Source organism: Camelina sativa, chromosome 12, assembly GCF_030686135.1.
Source record: "Camelina sativa cultivar CO46 ecotype springtype chromosome 12, ASM3068613v1".
Classification (NCBI taxonomy): Eukaryota; Viridiplantae; Streptophyta; class Magnoliopsida; order Brassicales; family Brassicaceae; genus Camelina; species Camelina sativa.
Genome location: NC_141891.1, coordinates 22,790,516 through 22,809,827, shown reverse-complemented (window position 1 = coordinate 22,809,827; position 19,312 = coordinate 22,790,516). Strand labels below are relative to the sequence as shown.

The 19,312-nt window shown below is 39.9% G+C and overlaps 1 protein-coding gene across 1 annotated transcript; it reads left to right on the top strand.

Moving 5' to 3' along the window:
- The first annotated feature begins 1,966 nt into the window (after positions 1-1,966).
- Positions 1,967-3,056, top strand: LOC104773473 (uncharacterized). The gene is made up of 2 exons (XM_087477856.1): positions 1,967-2,326; positions 2,456-3,056. The coding sequence occupies exon 2, from the start codon at positions 2,525-2,527 to the stop codon at positions 2,807-2,809; it is 285 nt and encodes a 94-aa protein (XP_087333982.1). The 5' UTR covers positions 1,967-2,326; positions 2,456-2,524; the 3' UTR covers positions 2,810-3,056.
- The last annotated feature ends 16,256 nt before the right edge of the window (positions 3,057-19,312 follow it).

The window sequence follows — 19,312 nt, the reverse complement described above, 5'->3', positions numbered from 1 at the left end:
GCTTTTTCTTACATTCAAGGGAATTCAGATTCGTCACCTTCAAGGACGAGAAATCCATGAGGGATGCTATTGAAGAGATGAACGGGAAATATCTTGCTGGCTGCACCATCACTGTGAATGAGGCTCAGTCAAGAGGAAGCAGCGGCGGTGGAGGAGGCCGTGGTGGTTACCGTATCGGCAGTGGTTACAAGAGACATAGCGGTGGTTAGGTATCTGGTGGAGGCGGCGGTGGCCAATGTGGATACGGTGGTCGTCGTGAAGGCAGTAGCGGTTGTTTGTAATAATTGAGTTTAGGCTTACGTTATTTTATATAAGTATATTATTAAGTGTGTTGTAAAGTCAAATGTTATGTGTAAACCGTGACGTGTTACGAAGCGTTGTTAGTGTAGGAAGTTGCAACAGTTGTTTTTTGTCTTTAGGAAAACTACATAAAGTGGATGTTTTCTTATTGTAAAAGTTGTCGAATATAATTGAGAAGTTTTTCACTTTTTCATTCTCTGTTTTTTCTCTACCAATCTCTGTATTTGAAGCAATGGCTTCTGGTGTAATACAAGAGCAGAACTTCAACATGGTATCAGAGCTTTATTGATTCAAGGGCCAGTGGGAAGCACAAAGAGAAGCATAACAAAACCTGCAAAAAAGTTCAACCAAAAACAAAGATCACGGCATCATCATTCAGCAAGTGATTCTTATGTTTGAAGGAGAAATGATGAAATCGGGTGTGGATTAAGAGGAAGGCCATCTTAATCAAGAGATAATTGTGGTCATTGGTGAAGACGATGTTCCAAACAAATCGACGCAATCCTACGTGTCATGCGAAGGGGTGCGCAATTGAAAAAAAACAGAGGAAGCGTCAACAGAGGCGTTTACGACTCTGCCAAGCACATGGCAATCGTGTCTTTTCATGGGATTAGGTTACATATGATGGTGTGTTCATTGCTCGGCCCAAAAGAGAGGATTCTGGCTTTAAACCAGAATATGACAATATGTGGTGTAGCCACCGCTGTTGAAAACAAAACAAAGCTTATTAGTAGAAAGTGGTGTGGAGTCTGTGAGAAAGATGTTCACAAGGAGAAGCTTCCTGTTTAATAAAACAGAGCGAGGCTCAGTGGCAAAAAGTGGTGGTTGAGTTTGTGAGGAAGACTACAACACGGAGGTAGTCACCTGTTTGGAAAACAAGGCAAAGCTACTCAACAAAAATAAGAGTTCATAGTGAAGACAAACTGATTAGCAAACGTCGTCCGTTTAAAAGAAGTAACCGATGATGACGTGGAGAAGATTCACGTGTACGACGTCAAGGAGACGTTATGGTGATCAATGGAAGACACCAAGCACAAGCACAAAAAGAGGATGCTTACCTCGATGAAAATGGAGCATAAGCCGGTTGAGAAGATAACCGAAGAAGACGTGAAAAAGATTCACGCAAGAGATGTCACACAGACATGAATGTGATGGTGATCAAAGGAAGACACCAAGCGAGAAAGGAAAAAGCTTACCTAAGAGAGAAAAGGGAGAAGCAGCCAGTCAAAAAAATGGGAGAAGAAGAAAGCTCATCTAAATAAAAGTGAGCGGAAGAAGGTTGCAAGAACAGCAACAAAGACATGATGGAAGATCATGGGATAGACGTAATGAAAGAGGTCATGGAGAATTCAAACACAACGTGAAAGAGGTCACAGGAAATTTGAAACAAAAATAGAATGAATGAGTAGAAGAATCGAAGTGTGGGAAGCATTCGATCAAGAGGGAGGCAAGATGCCACTCTACGCTTTTGAAGACCAAAGTTGTGACGAATTAAATAAGAAACGTAGTGAAGAGCAAAACTCAATTAAGAGGGACTGTTGTAAAGTCAAATGTTATGTGTAAAACGTGAAATATTACGAAGCGTTGTTAGTGTAGGAAGTTGCAACGGTTTCTTTGTGTCTTTAGGAAAACTACATAAGGTAGATGTTTTCTTATTTTAAAAGTTGTCGAGAATAATGGAGAAGTTTTTCACTTTTTCATTCTCTGTTTTTTCTCTACCATGCTCTGTATTTGAAGCAATGGCTTCTGGTGTAATACAAGAGCAGAACTTCAACAGCGGTTACGGAGGAGGTGATGGTGGCCGATGTGGATACGGTGGTCGTCGTGAAGGCGGTAGCGGTTACGGAGGAGGTGATGGTGGCTACGGAGGAAGTGATGGTGGCCGATGTGGATACGGTGGTCGTAGTGAAGGCGGTAGCGGTTACGGAGGAGGTGATGGTGGCTACAGAGGAAGCGGTGATGGTGGCAGTGGCTAGTAATTGAAGATAGTGTGGTTTGGTGCTGCTCTGTGTTTGGTTTAGATTTGGTTCTGTGTCACCCTTTTGGTTTGGTTTGATTCTAGGTTTAGGGTTTAGGGTTTAGGGTTTTTTTTACAAAGTCGTCTTTGATTGGTTTTTTGCTGATTTGTGTGATTCTCTTTTATTTTTGTTTACAGATCATTAACGATCGTGAGACTGGAAGGTCAAGGGGATTCGGATTTGTCACCTTCAAGGACGAAAAATCCATGAGGGATGTTATTGAAGAAATAAACGGGAAAGAGCTTGATGGCCGTACCATCATTGTGAATGAGGCTCAGTCCCGAGGAAGCAGCAGTGGTGGAGGAGGCCGTGGTGGCGGCAGTGGTGGTTACCATAGTGGTGGTGGTTATGAGAGACGTAGCGGTGGTTACGGATCTGGTGGAGGCGGCAGTGGCCAAGGTGGATACGGTGGTCACCGTGAAGGCGGTAGCGATTACGGAGGAGGTGATGGTGGCTACGGAGGAAGCGGTGATGGTGGCAGTGGCTGGTAATTGAAGATAGTGTGGTTTGGCGCTACTCTGTGCTTGGTTTAGATTTGGTTTGTTGGTTGATAATTAAGTTTCAGAGTTGCAACGTTTAAGTCGTGACGTTTTGGTTTGTGACGTTTCATCCAAGAGTCACAAGTTCTAAGAGACACAACTCATTATGATGTAGTGTCTGTTTGTTTTCTATATAAAACAGTTCTGTTGTTGATGTATGTAACAAGTTTTAGTTGATCGAAGTTTATATTTGTTTTTATCTTCAAAAAGAGACAAAGGTCTCTTACTCTGTTTTATTATTCTCTTCTCTCAAAATTAGAACATGGTATCAGAGCTTATGTTGGTCTTGGAGCCTGCCCAAGCAAAACAAAAATAAGAAAAATTTATGCTGCAAAAAGAAGAGAAAGATGGAGACAACAAACCAATGGTGAGAAGAAGAAGAAGAAAAGAAGATCAAAATAGGAAAAGATGGTGGTGACAAGAGAGAGTACTATCAACCTTCACAAACGTTCACAAACAGCACCATTATTTTCACAAGTAGTACGTGAAGCTCCAAAGGGATGAAGGAGATAAAAAATCTTCTCAAAAAGGCAATGGAGACCATAGATGTGGAGATGAAATTATGAATGGAGAGTTCTGAAACTTTGTTCAACAATGTCTTGGTATATCACAAGGATGCAAAGAAGACATCACTCGATTAAGTTGAGATTCAGAAGATTTCTTCAACGGAACCAGACGGAGAAGCCACTGTTTGAAGAAACAGAGTATGATGAATTAGCAAAAAGTGGTGTTGAGTTTGAAAGAAAGACATCAACACAGAGAAGCTGCCTGTTGGATGAACAGAGCAAGACCACTCAAGAAAGGAGACGTGATGGTGTTCAAAGAGTGATACCAAACAATAAAGGAGGATGCTTACCTCATAGAAAAAATAAAGCAAAGGAGGATGCTTACCTCAAAAAAGAAAATGGAGCACTTTATGCTGATCAAAAGGAGACACCAAGCACTAAAGGAGGATGCTTACCTCAGAGAAAAATGGAGCATAAACCGGTTGATAAGATAACTGAAGAAGATATGAAAACGTTTCACGCACGAGACGTGAATGTGATGGTGATCAAAGTAAGTCATCAAGCAAGAAAGGAGCTGCTTACGTAAGAGAGAAAAGGGAGAAGCAGCCAGTTGCAAAAGGCAATAAGAAAATAGTTCACTTAGAGAATAAGGAGTGGAAGAAGGTTGCAAGATCAGCCGATGAAGATCACGGAAAAAACGTGACGTAACTCACATGGTGAAAGTTTGAAGGATACTTGGAGAAGTTTTGCAGATAACAAAAAAAAAAGTGAAAAAAAAACCAAAGGTTCCAACGTGAGAAATCGTCTATTTGTACAAAACAGAAGAAGGCTTCTTAGCAAAAAAGGTGTGATATTTTTGAGAAAGAAATTCACATGGTGCAACAGCCTGTTTGAAAGAAAAAGAGTCAGCTCTAACCAGATGGAGTCATGGAGAAGAGATGTCATTAATTACCTGGAAACAGAGAAGTTCATTAAGCACAACAAGGTTTGAAAAACGTTAAAGCAAGATTGGAGTTAGCGGGAAACTCAATTAAGGGGGAGTGTTGGTTGATACTACTTTGTGTTCTTATTATTTTAATAAACGTTTAAGTCGTGACGTTTTGGTTTGTGACGTTTCATCCAAGAGTCACAAGTTCTAAGAGACACAACTCATTATGATGTAGTGTCTGTTTGTTTTCTATATAAAACAGATTTGTTGTTGATGTATGTAACAAGTTTCAGTTGATCGAAGTTTAAATTTGTTCTTATCTTCTAAAAGAGACAAAGGTCTCTTACTCTGTTTTGTTATTCTCTTCTCTCAAAATTATAACATGGTTCTGTGTCACCCCTTTGGCTTGGTTTAAGAAGTCGTCTTTGTCTAGAACGAAATGTTAATTTGCATGTTGTTCACTAAAATTATAAGTTTCCCCCAAAACCAGACTTGACGTTTTTCTTTTCCGATCAAAAATAATTTACTCGGTTGACTTATAATTAAGTTGACCGTATAGTATATCATCTTCATACCCATGTTTTGAAAATATTTCAAATAAATCAGTAATAAGTAACATACGTAACCAAACTAAAATATGGAACTATCAGCCGATCAAGCTTTATATAATTGATCGGAGAACATTGGTTGCACGATTTCAACCCTAACACATTATATATTTTTCTACATTTCCAAAGTGGAAAGTGATGATTACATCCCAGTGGAGGCTTATCGAATGTATACAATCTACATTTCCAGTTGGGAAGAAAGCAGATTAGAAAATAGTAGAACTATCGAGGCCTTTGGTTGCCAAATTTCATATTAACTCAAGAAGCCAAAATTTTCATATCCCATTTAAAATTTTTAAAAATAGAAAATAAATATTAGAATATATTGTAAATATTTGTTTCGAAAAAATTTTATATTTTTGAAAATATTAAATTCCTATAGATAATTATGAAAGTTTGACTTCGATAGAAGGAACTGAAAAAAACTCAAGAAGATATACTACAAATATCTATTTAAGTTGAAGATATGGCACAATTTTCTATAATCCCGAAAAAATCTCATAAGGTTGCTACAAAACTCCATCACTAAAAGGATGAACAAAGACTCTAAATAAGATAGAAGATCCTGACAATTACAATTAGGAGGAGGATCAAAGAAAACAAATTAGAAAAAAAAACTAATGAAAATAAACACGAATTACTTTTTTTAAAACAAAAATTAGAAAAAAAATTGGAAATCAAATATTCATATATCTATTAGAAATATTTGTTTCGAGAAAATTTCTATTTTTAAAATTGTTATCAATATAGAGGCGCTCAGTCACAACATTCGATTCTAATGAATCGAATTTACTATTATGTGATTTTGATTGTTTATCTATGGTGAGATGCTATTGATATGCTTTACTGTTTTCATGAATTGAATTTCTAACTGTATTTATAATTTTTAAATATTATTATTTTTTAAACTGATTTTAGCATGAATTTAAACCTATTTTTATTGCAGTCATACCCTAATATAATATCCACGAATGGTAAGTTATCTGATGCTAACCTACAAATATTTTAAATTAATTTTGTTAATTATATTTGGTCGCGAATGCTTGCGGGTAACTCTCCTAACTATATTACTTTATATTCATATTAGAAAATTTATTTCCGTTGAAAATTAAATCACAGCGTCTCTTTTGGTCAATTTTTTTCTATTTACATTTTTGTTGGAATTCTTTTTAGTCTTATAATTAATTTACTATTTGGTTTGTTAAATTACTTGAACTATTTTGTGAAAATATATTTACCCACAAAAACGTATAAAAGAATTTAATTAGTAATGTATTTTAGCACCAAAAAAAAATTAGATAATATTTATTTTAAAAAAGTTTTTGCCCGCACAGGTGTGCGGGAAACTCCCTAGTTCATGATTAAACCTTTTGCTTTAGGTGTGAAACTTGACTGTATGGAGTTAAATTTGTCTAGTAGAAGTGTCTTTTTAGTGTGTAAGAAAGACATGTAGTGTGAGAGTTGTTAGCTTGCTTTTGAATATAAGCAGTAACCTTGTAAGAAAAATATGTATATCTGATGTATGTTTTTATAATGAGAGAAGTTTAAGAAAAAAGGTCTCTTACTTTTTGTTTCATCTCAGAAATCAAAAACAAACAACAATCTACAGAAAATTCAACAGATAACAAAGAGAATGAGGAACTCCTCAAGATTGACTAGAAAGTCCAAACAATGAGGACGGGGAAATAATCAATATGATTCAAGTGCAGAGTTGTCTATAGTCACAATTAGGCATAAGAGTGGGCACAGAACGATACCTTAGCAACAAAGAAAGAGTCTTTAGGTTCAGAAAATTCCATTCCAGGGCATTCAACAACTCCAACGTCATTGCCAAGAAAAACACAAGGCAGTTTTGTTGAACCTTTTAACTACTAAAAGTTGAAAACATAACTTCTACGTTCAAACATTAGTGTAATTGAAAGAGGCATGGCATTTGAACACCAAGAAAAGTCACGATGGAGAACAATTAAGCAACCAACTAAAAGTCAACAACCATGTAAAGAAGGTAAGTCCTTTGTTGACATATTCTAATAAAATCATCCAAAGTTTAATGATAAATCTCCTCCAATCCCACTTCATTTTCTTTTTAAAAACATAAAAACTCTAAAAAAAGAATCAAATCTCCTAAAAAGTCACTCAAATCTTTTAAAATTCTGAAATTTTAAAATCCTACCAAATCCTTTAAAATCTAAGTTCAATACTCCCCACTTATAATTCTGTTTATGTTAAAAGAAAAAATATCAAATCTATACTAAATAAAAGTAGGATCTCCTAAGACTGTCCACCTAGGATTTTAAACAACCAATAGAAATTCGACATATCAATCTCCATGTCAGCGTTAAAATTTGATAAAACTAAAATATACTTAATTAAACTCTTTCCTTAATCTATGTAATCATAAAAAGAAAATACATAAATATATTTGTAAACGTTCCCAATTTTGGAATGCCAAATTATGCCAAATTTCCTATGATTATATGTTAATATAGTTTTTAGGTTATATAAGTAAATTATAAATAGAATTAAATGTTAAATCGTCTATATATGCTAAATCGTTCAAATAAAAATTTAAAATTTAAAATCTACAAAAACCTGTATAAATGTTAATCTTAATATAAGAAAATCTAAGTTTTTTTAAAAACAAAAAGTTAACTTTAAGCTTAGAACAAAAAGGGAAGATTTCAACTTGGCAGCAAAAAATAAAATAGGAAAGTTTACAAATTCTAAGGTAGGTTTTATGTATAAATAGTTATCTCAATATCATTGAAAACAATAGAGAGAATAAAAGCCAATGATAAAGGGAAAATAAGAGAGAAAACCGTGAGGAGAAGAGAGAGAGAAGAAGAGAAGAAGTCGTGAGGAGACAAGAGAGAGAAGGAGACGTCGCAGAGGTGGTTGATCTTATAGTCATTAATGAGACTGTGGCAAGCTTCGATGGTGGTGGAGGAGCAAAGCCGAAGTAAATAGATGTGGAGAAGAAAATAAAAAAGGAAGAAGGAAGAAGTTCAAGTAAAGAGTCAAATCTGTGTTTATGTTTCGTGTGGATGATTCCCCGTCAAACCAGAAATATTTAGGTCACGAATAAGCATCCCTGGAAAGCTAATGCAGAAACCAATCCACCAATCCACCGCAGTAGACGGAACCTTTATCGGTGTTAAACTAGAGGAGTTATGGACATTTTTTTATGGTCAAGTAAATATACAATCCGGACATATTTAGAACCCTAAAAGCAATTCCTGTTGGCTTCTTCGAAGCAACATTTGGTGATCGTAAAGTAGTCTGATCAAGCTGAAATTTGGTGGGGGAGATTAATAGCTATAGATTTTAACGGTTGGAAGGAGCTGAAGCGTTGTATGAGCGTTCTTGAACCTTGGGGTATGGAATTAAAAGGAAAAAGGGAAATGGATGTATTGAGGAAACACAAAAGTTACTTTCTAAGAATATTCTTCATGAGTTGCTTGCATAGACTTGGAAACTAAGTGACTGGTATGATGTATAATATTGTGTGTTATGGTGCGATGGTATTGAAATGACCCGACCCATTTTTTTTTTTCATTTTTAAATAATAAATATATAAATAATAATAATAATTAAACTACAACTAGTGGTCTCATACCCACTAGCCACCTAACCACAATCACAATCAACAGCCGGAATAACCAATATTAATATCCAATAAATAACCAATAATAATCCAATAATTATAACATAAACAATCTCCAATATCCAACCAACAGAAAACATAAAACCAGCAACCTAGCAATGATTCTAATGACCCAAATCTAGCAACCTAGCAATGATAGACAACAACCAATCCAGTCTCTAGAACATCCTCCTCTTCATTGCCTTGATTCCACGATCACACTTTGCCTTTACCTGCACCACAAACACAAATTGCAATGCATGAGTATTTTATAAACACTCAGTAAGGCAATCCTCCCATCTACTAGGCTATAGACACAAGCAATAGAGACATCTCTAAACATCAATCAACAATCAACAATCAGCGATAACAAACCAAGACTCTGCATCGACCGACACCAGATAGGGATGCATCGACCAACACAAGGTTGCATCGACCGATGCTAGATGCACTTGCATCGATCGACACTCGCATTGCATCGACCGACGCATGCTCGACATAACACGAAAACCCTAGGTTTTACGCGCGGTCCTCGCACTTGCATCGACCGACGCACAAAGTACATAGACCGATCCAATGCCGAGCATCGTGTTTTCCCGAAGCTTCTCACCGGATCTTCGTTCCTACAACCACAAAACTCGATCCCAAGCCACAAGAAAGCTTCCTAATGTCCCAAATAAAGATCTAACAAGCCTAACTACACATAACAAGCAAATCAGAGAGATCTCTAGCTTAGATAAGCCATGGTCATGCACTTACCTTTGTCTATAAGATCTTGAACCTCAAACTAGCAAGATAACACTCCTAGCAAGCTTCTACAACGTTCTAAGCCACATATATCACCAGAAAATGCCACAAACCTCCAAGAATCTCCCAAAATGCTTAAGAACTCTTAAGAACCTTTTCTATATTTTCTTTTCTCTCCAAAATGGCCAATCTCGTCGAATGAGACAAAAAACACGAGTTAAGGGTTTTCCCTAACCCGAAACGCAGCGTTTAACTTAACTCGTTCGCAAAAAAACCAACCTTGCATCGACCGATGCAATCCCTAAACCGGGATTTCGGTTCGCGGATGTTACAATTCTCCCCAACCAATCTAGATTCGTCCTCGAATCTCGAATAACCATCAGCCAAGGACTCCCGTGCTACCGTCTCCATGGCCCGCACTCCTCTGACTGATCTACGGAAGGTCATCTCTAGGCGATAGACTCACGCTCCAGGCATTATTTGCTCTCGACTTTTGGATTTTCCTTTACTCATAGGCCTAAACCTTGAGTTTTTATTGGCTCCTCATCAGGCCGAAGCATGCATGCCATAATATTGGCTCCCCATTGGGCCTAAGCCCGCATGCCATAATATAAAAGGAAGTCCAATATTCGTCTCTCGGGTTGCCACCCTACAGCGCGCCCCCGGATCGCCATCCGAAGTCGATATACCAACCAAACTCTCAAGCCACAAAGTCTCAGAATACGGCAATACTAGGAGAACTAAAGCTCCCCCAAGAGTCGCGAGTAAACAATTCTGAACACGTCTGAGTACTATCCCTATCCAGGTTTCCTTCCCGTGGCTCGCGTAAAACAACACAGTGTCCTACCAACCACATATCCCCTCACTGGAATACCTCATGACCACACAAGGATCATATAAATGCCACAAGGGCCGCCACAAAGGCCAAACAGATTGTCTTAAATAGGACCGCCACCAAGGCCAAACCAATGTCCTAAACAGGACCGCAACCAAGGCCACTCGTCCCAAAGGACCTTCACAAAGACCACTTGTCCCAAAGGACCTTCACAAAGACCATCTGTCCCGAAGGACCATCACAAAGACCATCTGTCCCGAAGGAGTGTCACAAAGACTATCTGTCCCGAAGGACCGCCTAAACAGGCACTCTGGCTAAATAGCTTGCCACAAAGGCCACACAATTGGCTAAACAGCCCGCCACAAAGGCTACACAATGGCTAAACAGCCCGCCACTAAGGCCACACACGGCTAAACAGTCCGCCACAAAGGCCACACAATGTCTCAAAAGATCACCACACACGGGCACAAAGACTCAAAAGTCCGCCACTAAGGCTACACAAGCCTCTCCAAGGCTCTCCACCACTAAAATGGATAAATTCTAACTGCCATAAAACTTTCCATTTTTAGCAGTTTCCACTTTTGGAACTTCTATTTCAGGTAACTTTCCTCCAAAAATCCCAACTCACGGAAACTTTGCACTCCGAGCAGCACCTCATCTCGTTACTGAGTCGCACAACCAACCACCCCAAGCGATCAAGTAAACAACAGAGATGGGCTGGAATACTTCATTTCCGCTCCAACCACGAATTACACATAGGACCAGGCTAGGCAAGCTCAAGACGCGACTTGCTTCTCATACCACTTCTTAAACCTTGCCTTCATCCTCGCCTCTGGCTTCCAAGTCTACTCCTCAACACCATCACAGTCCCAAAGGACTCTCGTCAAAGGAATCTTCTTCTTCTTCCGAAGTTCCTTGATCCTTTCTCGAGAACCCTCACTGGTCTCGCCTCCAAAGTCATGTTAGGATGAAGATCTTCAGCACTCTGAGCCAACAACTGATCATCCTCACAGAGACACTTCCGCAACATAGAAATATGGAAAACCTTGTGGAACGCACGCATAAACTCTGGCAACTCCAACCTATATGCTACCGGTCCCACCCGCTCAATCACCCTGAACAGACCCATAAACCTCGGACTCAACTTAGTCTCTGTCAATGACCTGTTCGGACCCCGCAACATGGCCAGCTTGAGGTACACACTGTCTCCCACCTGAAACTCAAGATCTCTCCTCCTCTTATCAGCATAACTCCTCTACCTATCTTGAGCCTCCTTCATGTTCAGCTTTAGAACCCGAATCTTCTCTGAGGTCCCCTAAACAAAGTCTGCCCCGAACATGCTCCTCTCCCCCACCTGAGTCCAACATAACGGTGTACGACACGACCTCCCATACAAATCCTCATAAGGAGCCATCCTAATACTCACCTGATAACTGTTGTTGTAGGAAAACTCCACCAAACATAGGTGATCCACACAATGGCCACCCCAATCCAACACACTCATCCTAAGCAAATCCTCCAACGTCTGGATTGTCCTCTCTGACTGTCCATCTGTCTGTGGATGATAAGCTGTACTCAGATGCACCTTAGTGCCCATCTCTGCCTGGAATGCCTTCCAGAACACCGAAGTGAACTTCAGATCCCAATCAGACACAATACTCGATGGCACCCCATGCAATCTGACTATCTCCTTCACATACTTCTTAGCCAAGACCGCTGCTCCATCAGTCTTCTTAATGGCCAGAAAATATGCTGACTTAGTCAACCGGTCCACAATGACCCAAATAGCATCAAAGGTCCGAGACAATGGCAATCCTACCACAAAATTCATCGTGATCATATCCCACTTCCATTCTAGAATGGGCAAACTCCTCGGAAACCCGCCTGGATCCCTGTTGCTCAGCCTTCACTAGCTGACACACATCGCACCTCGCGACCCAACTAGCTACATCTTTCTTCATCCTAACCCAGTGATAGTACCTCTTGAGATCACAGTACATCTTAGTCGCTCCTGGATGAATAGAAAACTTGCTCACATGAGCCTCCCTTAGAATCTCCTGCCTCAACTCCTCATCCTTGGGCACACACACCCGACCGTGCACTAAGATAGTACCATTGTCCGAGACCTGATACTCTGAATCAACATCCTTTGAGGCATTTACCAGCCTCAAATACTTCTCCTGAGCCAACCGCACTCTACTTAGAAGATCCGCTCTATCAATCGCCTCAAAACCCAACGGTTCCTGAGACACAACACACAAACTCAACGCACCGATCTCCCCCACCAGAGACTCCATCTCCTGCTCTTGAGCCGAAGCTACCCTCTTCCGACTCATAGCATCTGCAACCAAGTTAGCCTTACCAGGGTGATAAGCTATCTCCACATCATACTCTGCCACAAGCTCCATCGACCGTCTCTGTCTTAAATTCAACTCAGGCTGAGTGAATATGTACTTCAGACTCTTATGATCTGTAAACACATGTACCTTTGCACCATAAAAATAAGATCTCCAAATCTTCAGGGAAAAGACTACAGCACCCATCTCCAAATCATGAGTAGGGTAGTTGTCCTCATGCTTCCGCAACTCCCGCGAAGCATAGGCAATCACCTTCCCATGCTGCATCAACACACACCCCAAACCAACTCTGGATGCATCCGTATAAACCACATAGGTTTCTCCCTGCTCAGGCAAAGCCAACACTGGCGTAGTAGTCAACATCTCCTTAAGGCTTTCAAAGCCTTCCTCACACTCATGTGACCAAACAAAAGGAACATCCTTACCTGTCAATAGGGATGTTAATATGGGTAAACCCACCCCATTTAAACCCATCCCAATTCAACCTACCCCAGTTTAGTTTAAACCCATTTAAGCTAATATATATTTGAAACCCATTTAACTATACCCACTTAAATATACATTACCCCATTTAACTTATTGAACCCATTTAACTATACCCTCTTTGAACACATGTTTTACTTGATATTGTCTATGTTTGAAAAGGTATAATCTTTGATAAGCTAAGTAGCAGAATACAAATCTGAGACATATGTTATGTTTTTGAAACAAATGGAAAATGAGAATATTCTATGACAAAAGCTTCAAATAACAAGTATTATATGACTCATATGAGGCTATAGTAGAAACTCTCTTATCATCTTCCGCCGTTAACACCATGACTCATAGCACACTTGAACCTTCAGATCTTGAATCATGTACTCCAGAAGCGGTTCTAGCACCTTCATAGTCAATGTGATCGTTATCTTCTGTTGTACCTACACATAATCTCCATGATCAAGTCTACACATAATCTCAAATCTCAAGTCTAAAGTCTCAACATTTACCTACACATAATCTCAAGTCTCAAGTCTAAAGTTGAGACATTTACCTTCATAGTCTGAAAAGCCTCTTAACCAATTACGCGTACAAAGCAAAGCCTGAACCTTTTCTGGCAGCAGACGATTTCTGTAAGGAGTCAACACTCTAGCTCCAATGCTGCTGAGAATATCACGGGCCATCGAGGCTAAGTCCCCAAGTCGACCTTGGCTACTTTTCAAGTAGCTCAAAACATCTAAATTGGGAAATGCTTTCCACTCTAGCCTCAGCTCAGCCAAATAGATATCTAATTGTGTCTTCGTCTTGTTCACACCAGATTCAATGCATCTTTCAAGCTCAAAGAGATCCTGGTTAAAAAAAATCATATCAAATTAGCAACATTATGATTCTAAATTTCTGTTAATGGAATTCTATGTATAAGAAAGTACTTACATTATCAAAATCATCTTCAAGTGGAGATTCGGTAAGCAGGTCATATGGAGTGGCTGAAACACTTGAAGATCCCGTCTGATAATAACTGAAAACCATCTCCAAATTCTTCTTCAGTTTTGCAATTTTCTCCTCAGTACTAATAGCATCCACTTTCTTATAAGCTACCTCAAGCATCTCCACTTTTAGTCTTGGATCCAAAACAGCTGCAATAGCCAAAATCAAACTGTAATGCTCCCAATATTTGTTGAATTTACCTTTCATTTCCAGAGCCATTTGCTTCACAACATCATCATCACAAACAGCATACTTTTGCAGCAATAACTCGATCCTCCATACTTGTGTGAAGTATACACTAGATGTAGGATACTTGCAACCTGAAAAGTGAGTGGTGATGACACTGAAGGGTTTTAACAAATCACAAATCATTTCCCCACGGTTCCACTCATCGTCTGAAGGTAGAAACTTATAACTAGTATCATAAATCTTCATGCTACCAAATGCTTTTCTAAACTTTAAAGCTCTAGCTAGTATTTCATAAGTAGAATTCCATCTAGTACACACATCAAGAGATAAACCTGCTCCACTTTTAATTTCAACTCTTTCTGCACAAGCTTTAAATGCCTCTTTCCTTTGTGAAGATGCTCTGATATATAAGACACTCTCCCGAATGTTGTGTAAAACATATTTTGCTAAATCTAGCCCTTTCTTCACAATCAGGTTTAAGATATGGGAACAACACCTCACATGTAGAAACTTCCCATCACATAACAGACCACTACCACTAATCATCTGAAGTTGACCTTTCAGAATGTTCATCATACTATTATTATTGGTAGCATTATCCAACGTAACAGAGAATACCTTCTTTTCCAATCCCCACTCTTTCAGACACTCAAGAACCTTATTTGCCATATGTTCACCGGTGTGTGATGACTTTAACTCACAAAAGGCTAGAATCTTACTATTTAAGTTCCAATTACCATCAATAAAATGAGCAGTTAGACAAATATAACTTGCCACTATAGCACGAGCCAACCACATGTCTGAAGTAAAACAAACTCTACCACTATGCATTGCAAATACTTCTCTTAACTTTTCCTTTTCTATTCCATATCTCACATACACATCATCATCTACCATGGGCTGGCATTCGGGATTTAAATATTTATCTCTAGCCCTAACTTTCTCATACTCGACATACCTAAATGGTTGATCATGATAGATTATAATTTCACTAATCATCTCATGGTCTACTTTCTGATCGTATGGAGGTTTATCTATCTTCTTAGGCTTCTTTGGACACTTTCGTAAATGTAGACTCAAGTGGTGTGTTCCATAGTTTCCACTTTGATTATTACTGATCACTAATTTTGTACTATAATGGATGCACCTAGCCCTTTCTTTACCATCTTTCTCTATCCCTACTGAAACAAAATCATCCCAAACAAGTGAAGTTTTACGTCTCTTACGTGGTGGAGCTTGAGTGCGCTGACTTTGAGCTTGAGTTTGATTCTGAGTAAATCCTTGAACTTGAGTTTCACTTTCCTCTGTTGCTTGCTGTTCTGCATCTTCCTCATTCATTTCTATCATCTCATTCCTAGCATTGAGATATGCGATTATTTCTAGAGAAACCAAATCCATCCTTCAATCAAAAGTAAAAAGCTTCAATCAAATTATAAAACCTCTGTCAAACGAATAAGAAACCATAATGAAAAAAACAAAAAATTAGCATATAAGCTTAGCGCTTAACAGAATAAGAATTAATTACATGTCAGTGCCTAATATGAGCTTAGCGCTTAACTTGTTGAACTCAACTTGATTCTTGTTCTACAGATTCAAAACACAAAACAAGACTCAGCTTTCCTCACACCAACAAACACATAAAGGGTAGTTAGAACCCAAAACAAAAGACAAGAGAGAGAGAGAGAGAGAGCTGAACCTGTCATTGATAAGCTGCTGCTGAGCTTTCCTCACAACATTAAGAACCAAAGGTTTTCCCTCCTGCAACACAAAAACACCATTAATGAACCACTAATCCATGACATGTAAGGGAAAGAAGAAGAACAGAGATCACCACAGAGGATCATTACCTCTGTACGGTAAGCACCAACTCCCAAATTCAGCTTAACTGGGCTCGGGTCTCTGTTATACGCTACTGTTACCTTTGAAAAATCATGTTAAAAACAAAACATCATCAGAATCATCACAATACAACAACCAAATCAGTCAAAAGCATCATATTCTAAAGTAGCTTAGGGGAGCGTTTTCATGTTACTTTTCAAATCTCTCATTCTCATTAGAATCAGACTAAAACATCAAAGCAATAGACTTTAAGAGATAAACTTCAAAACCCAGATGTAGAAAACTGACGATTATCTCAATCACTCTCAATTTTTTAAAAATCCTCCTATCCTAATGTAAGAACTCATACCTAGATCCGTAATCTCGCGACAACCATGAAGCTTGACTCAAGTCAGATTCGAGCAATGAACCAAGGTCATAACCAAAGCTTCATCCTCAAGCTAAAAGACCTCCGATCACAGCGTAGAGCGAGCTTCATCACGGAATCAAACCGATCAAACATACAAGGCAAGAAAGAGAGGATCTCAGGCTGAGATTCTCAGCTTTGGCATCGAATTGGGGAAAATTTTGTTTAACCCTAAGACAAAACGGCAACGTTTTTGTTTTATGTAACAAAAAAAGAAAACTCAATGGGTACCCGTATGATTTTGTAAAAGCCCATTTACTAACTGGGTTTAGTTGGTAAACCCATTTTATTCCATTTAAATATTTTTGATATATGGGTTTATATGGGTAAAATTTTTTACACATACCCATATATACAATGGGGGTTTTACACCCAAATTAACATCCCTACCTGTCAACTTAGTCTACGGATGTGCTCTGCTCGCAAACCCCTGCACAAACCTCCTGTAGTAACCTGCCATACCAAGGAAAATCCTGATCTCTATGGCATTATGCAGTATAGGCCAATCCCTGATAGCCTGAATCTTCTCAGAATCTACAGAAACTCCCTCTGCAGAAACAATGTGACCCAGAAAACCCATCTCATGCTGCCAAAAACTGCACTTGCTAAACTTAGCAAACAACTTCTGCTCCCGCAGCTTCTCCAGAATTGCTCTCAAATGCATTGCATGCTCTTGAGGACTCTTAGAAAATACCAGGATATCGTCAATGAAGATGACGACAAACACGTCCAAAAACTCCTGAAACATGTTGTTCATCAACCTCATAAATGTTGCTGGCGCGTTAGTCAACCCGAAAGGCATCACCACAAACTCATAATGCCCATACCTCGTCCTGAAAGCCGTCTTCCTCACATCTGCCTCATCTATCGGTATCTGATGATAACCCGAAGCTAGATCTACCTTGGAGAACCAAGTAGCACCCCTCAACTGATCCAACAACCCATCGATCCTGGGAAGAGGGTACTTATTCTTCACAGTGACCCGGTTCAAACCCCGGTAATCAATACGCAACCAGAAACTCCCATCCTTCTTCTTCACAAATAACACCGGTGTTCCCCATGGTGATACACTAGGACGGATGAATCCCTTACTCAACAAATCTTCTAGCTGCTTCTTCAGCTCTGCCATCTCTGCTGGAGCCATTCTGTAATGAGCCTTGGATAACGGCGTCGTCCCCGGTTCCAGTTCAATAGTGAAAGGATCAGACCGAGATGGTGGTAATCCCTACAATGACTGAAACAGATCCTCAAATTCCTCAACAATAGGAATACCGCTAACCGTAGACTTCCCCACTAACTCTGGCATTGATATAGTAACCAAATAAGCCTCACGGCCCTTCTCGATCATCTTCCCAGCCTGAATGGCCGAGATCACGAGAATCCCCGAAGTCGGTCTAATACCCTGAAAAACCAACTTCCCTCCTAGACGCTCAAACTCCACTCTACCCCGATGGCAATCCAAATGCACCATATGTCGGTGCAACCAATCCATCCCTAGAATAACATCATACAACTCCACTGGACTGATAAGCAAATCCGCTGGCCACGACTCTTCTGCGATATGAATATCAACTCCTCTAGCTAGTCCAATAACCCTCATGAACTTGCCTCTCACAACTCCTGTACGCTCCCCGGGATCCCCTCTGATCCCCGCACTCTCTGCACACTCCGGAGTAATGAAGCTATGAGAAGCTCCAGAATCAAACATGATGTGGGACTTAAACCCGCCCACCAACAAGGTCCCTACACAAACCTTATGTGTTGAGAACCTAACACTTTATCATAGAAAAACATAAAATCTGAACCTACTAAAATTCACAAGGTTTAAGTACCATAAATTATACCTGTGATCGCCCCGACACTGGTTCCACCAGTCTCTGCAGTAGTGTAAAACCGTGGTGCCTGCTCAATCTGTGCCACCTGCTGCCCTCCAGGCTGCACCTGCTGCAACGCTTCCATTGTTACCGGCTACAACTTGGGACACAAGGGTCTGATGTGCCCTGGCTCCCTGCAATGATAGCATACATGTGCCACTGCCGTCGGAGCACTCCTCTTGGGACAACTAGTAACCTTGTGATCCTTGCTCCCACAACCGAAGCAACTCGCACCAGTCGGCCTCTGCGTAGCCTCCCAACTCCTCTTGGTTCCCTGCACAGGCTTGCCGCCCCTGCTAGAACCTCCCTGATGCTGAGTCTTACCAGGCTGAACTGCTGGACCAACCGCGACTGACTGTGCTCGGATATCCTCCTCAATCTCTGCTGCAGTCTCCACCACCAGCTCTGCACGCGTAGCATAACTACGTCTCTACAATGGACCCTTAAGCTATCAAATGAACAGCTCCAGCAAGCTGTCTGGTCCTTGCCCTTGTCATTGGTCCAACTGGTACAAGCATAGCATCCTCAGGAACAAGCTCAGCTTCCACTTGATCATCCTCATTGCTTCTCATTATCATATCATGCCCCTCCTCTTCAAAAGGATTTGTCCTCAAATCCGGACCATCTGCAACAAATGGAGCCAAGTCATAAACATTAAAAATGGAGTTCACTTTGTACTTACCTTGCAAATCAAGCTTGTAAGCATTGTCACTGATTTTCGTCAAGACTTTGAATGGACCATCGACCCTTGGCATTAGTTTATACTCTCTTTCAGCTGGGAAACGTTCCTTTCTCAAATGTATCCAAACTAGATCTCCCACTTCAAAAACCAGCTGGCGTCTTCCTTTGTTTGCTTGCTTCTCATACTGCTTTGTCCTTGCTTCAATGTTGAGTCGTGCCTTCTCATGAATCTGCTTAACAAGTTCAGCTTTCTTTTTCCCATCCATACTAACTCTTTCACTCAAAGGTAAAGGGATTAGATCCAAAGGTGTTAAAGGATTAAAACCATAAACAATTTGGAAAGGGGAATACTTAGTAGCAGAATGAACTGAATGATTA

What these genes read in the sequence shown, in the direction of transcription:
- LOC104773473 (XM_087477856.1), top strand. Translation starts at nt 2,525, where the DNA reads ATGAGGGATGTTATTGAAGAAATAAACGGGAAAGAGCTTGATGGCCGT.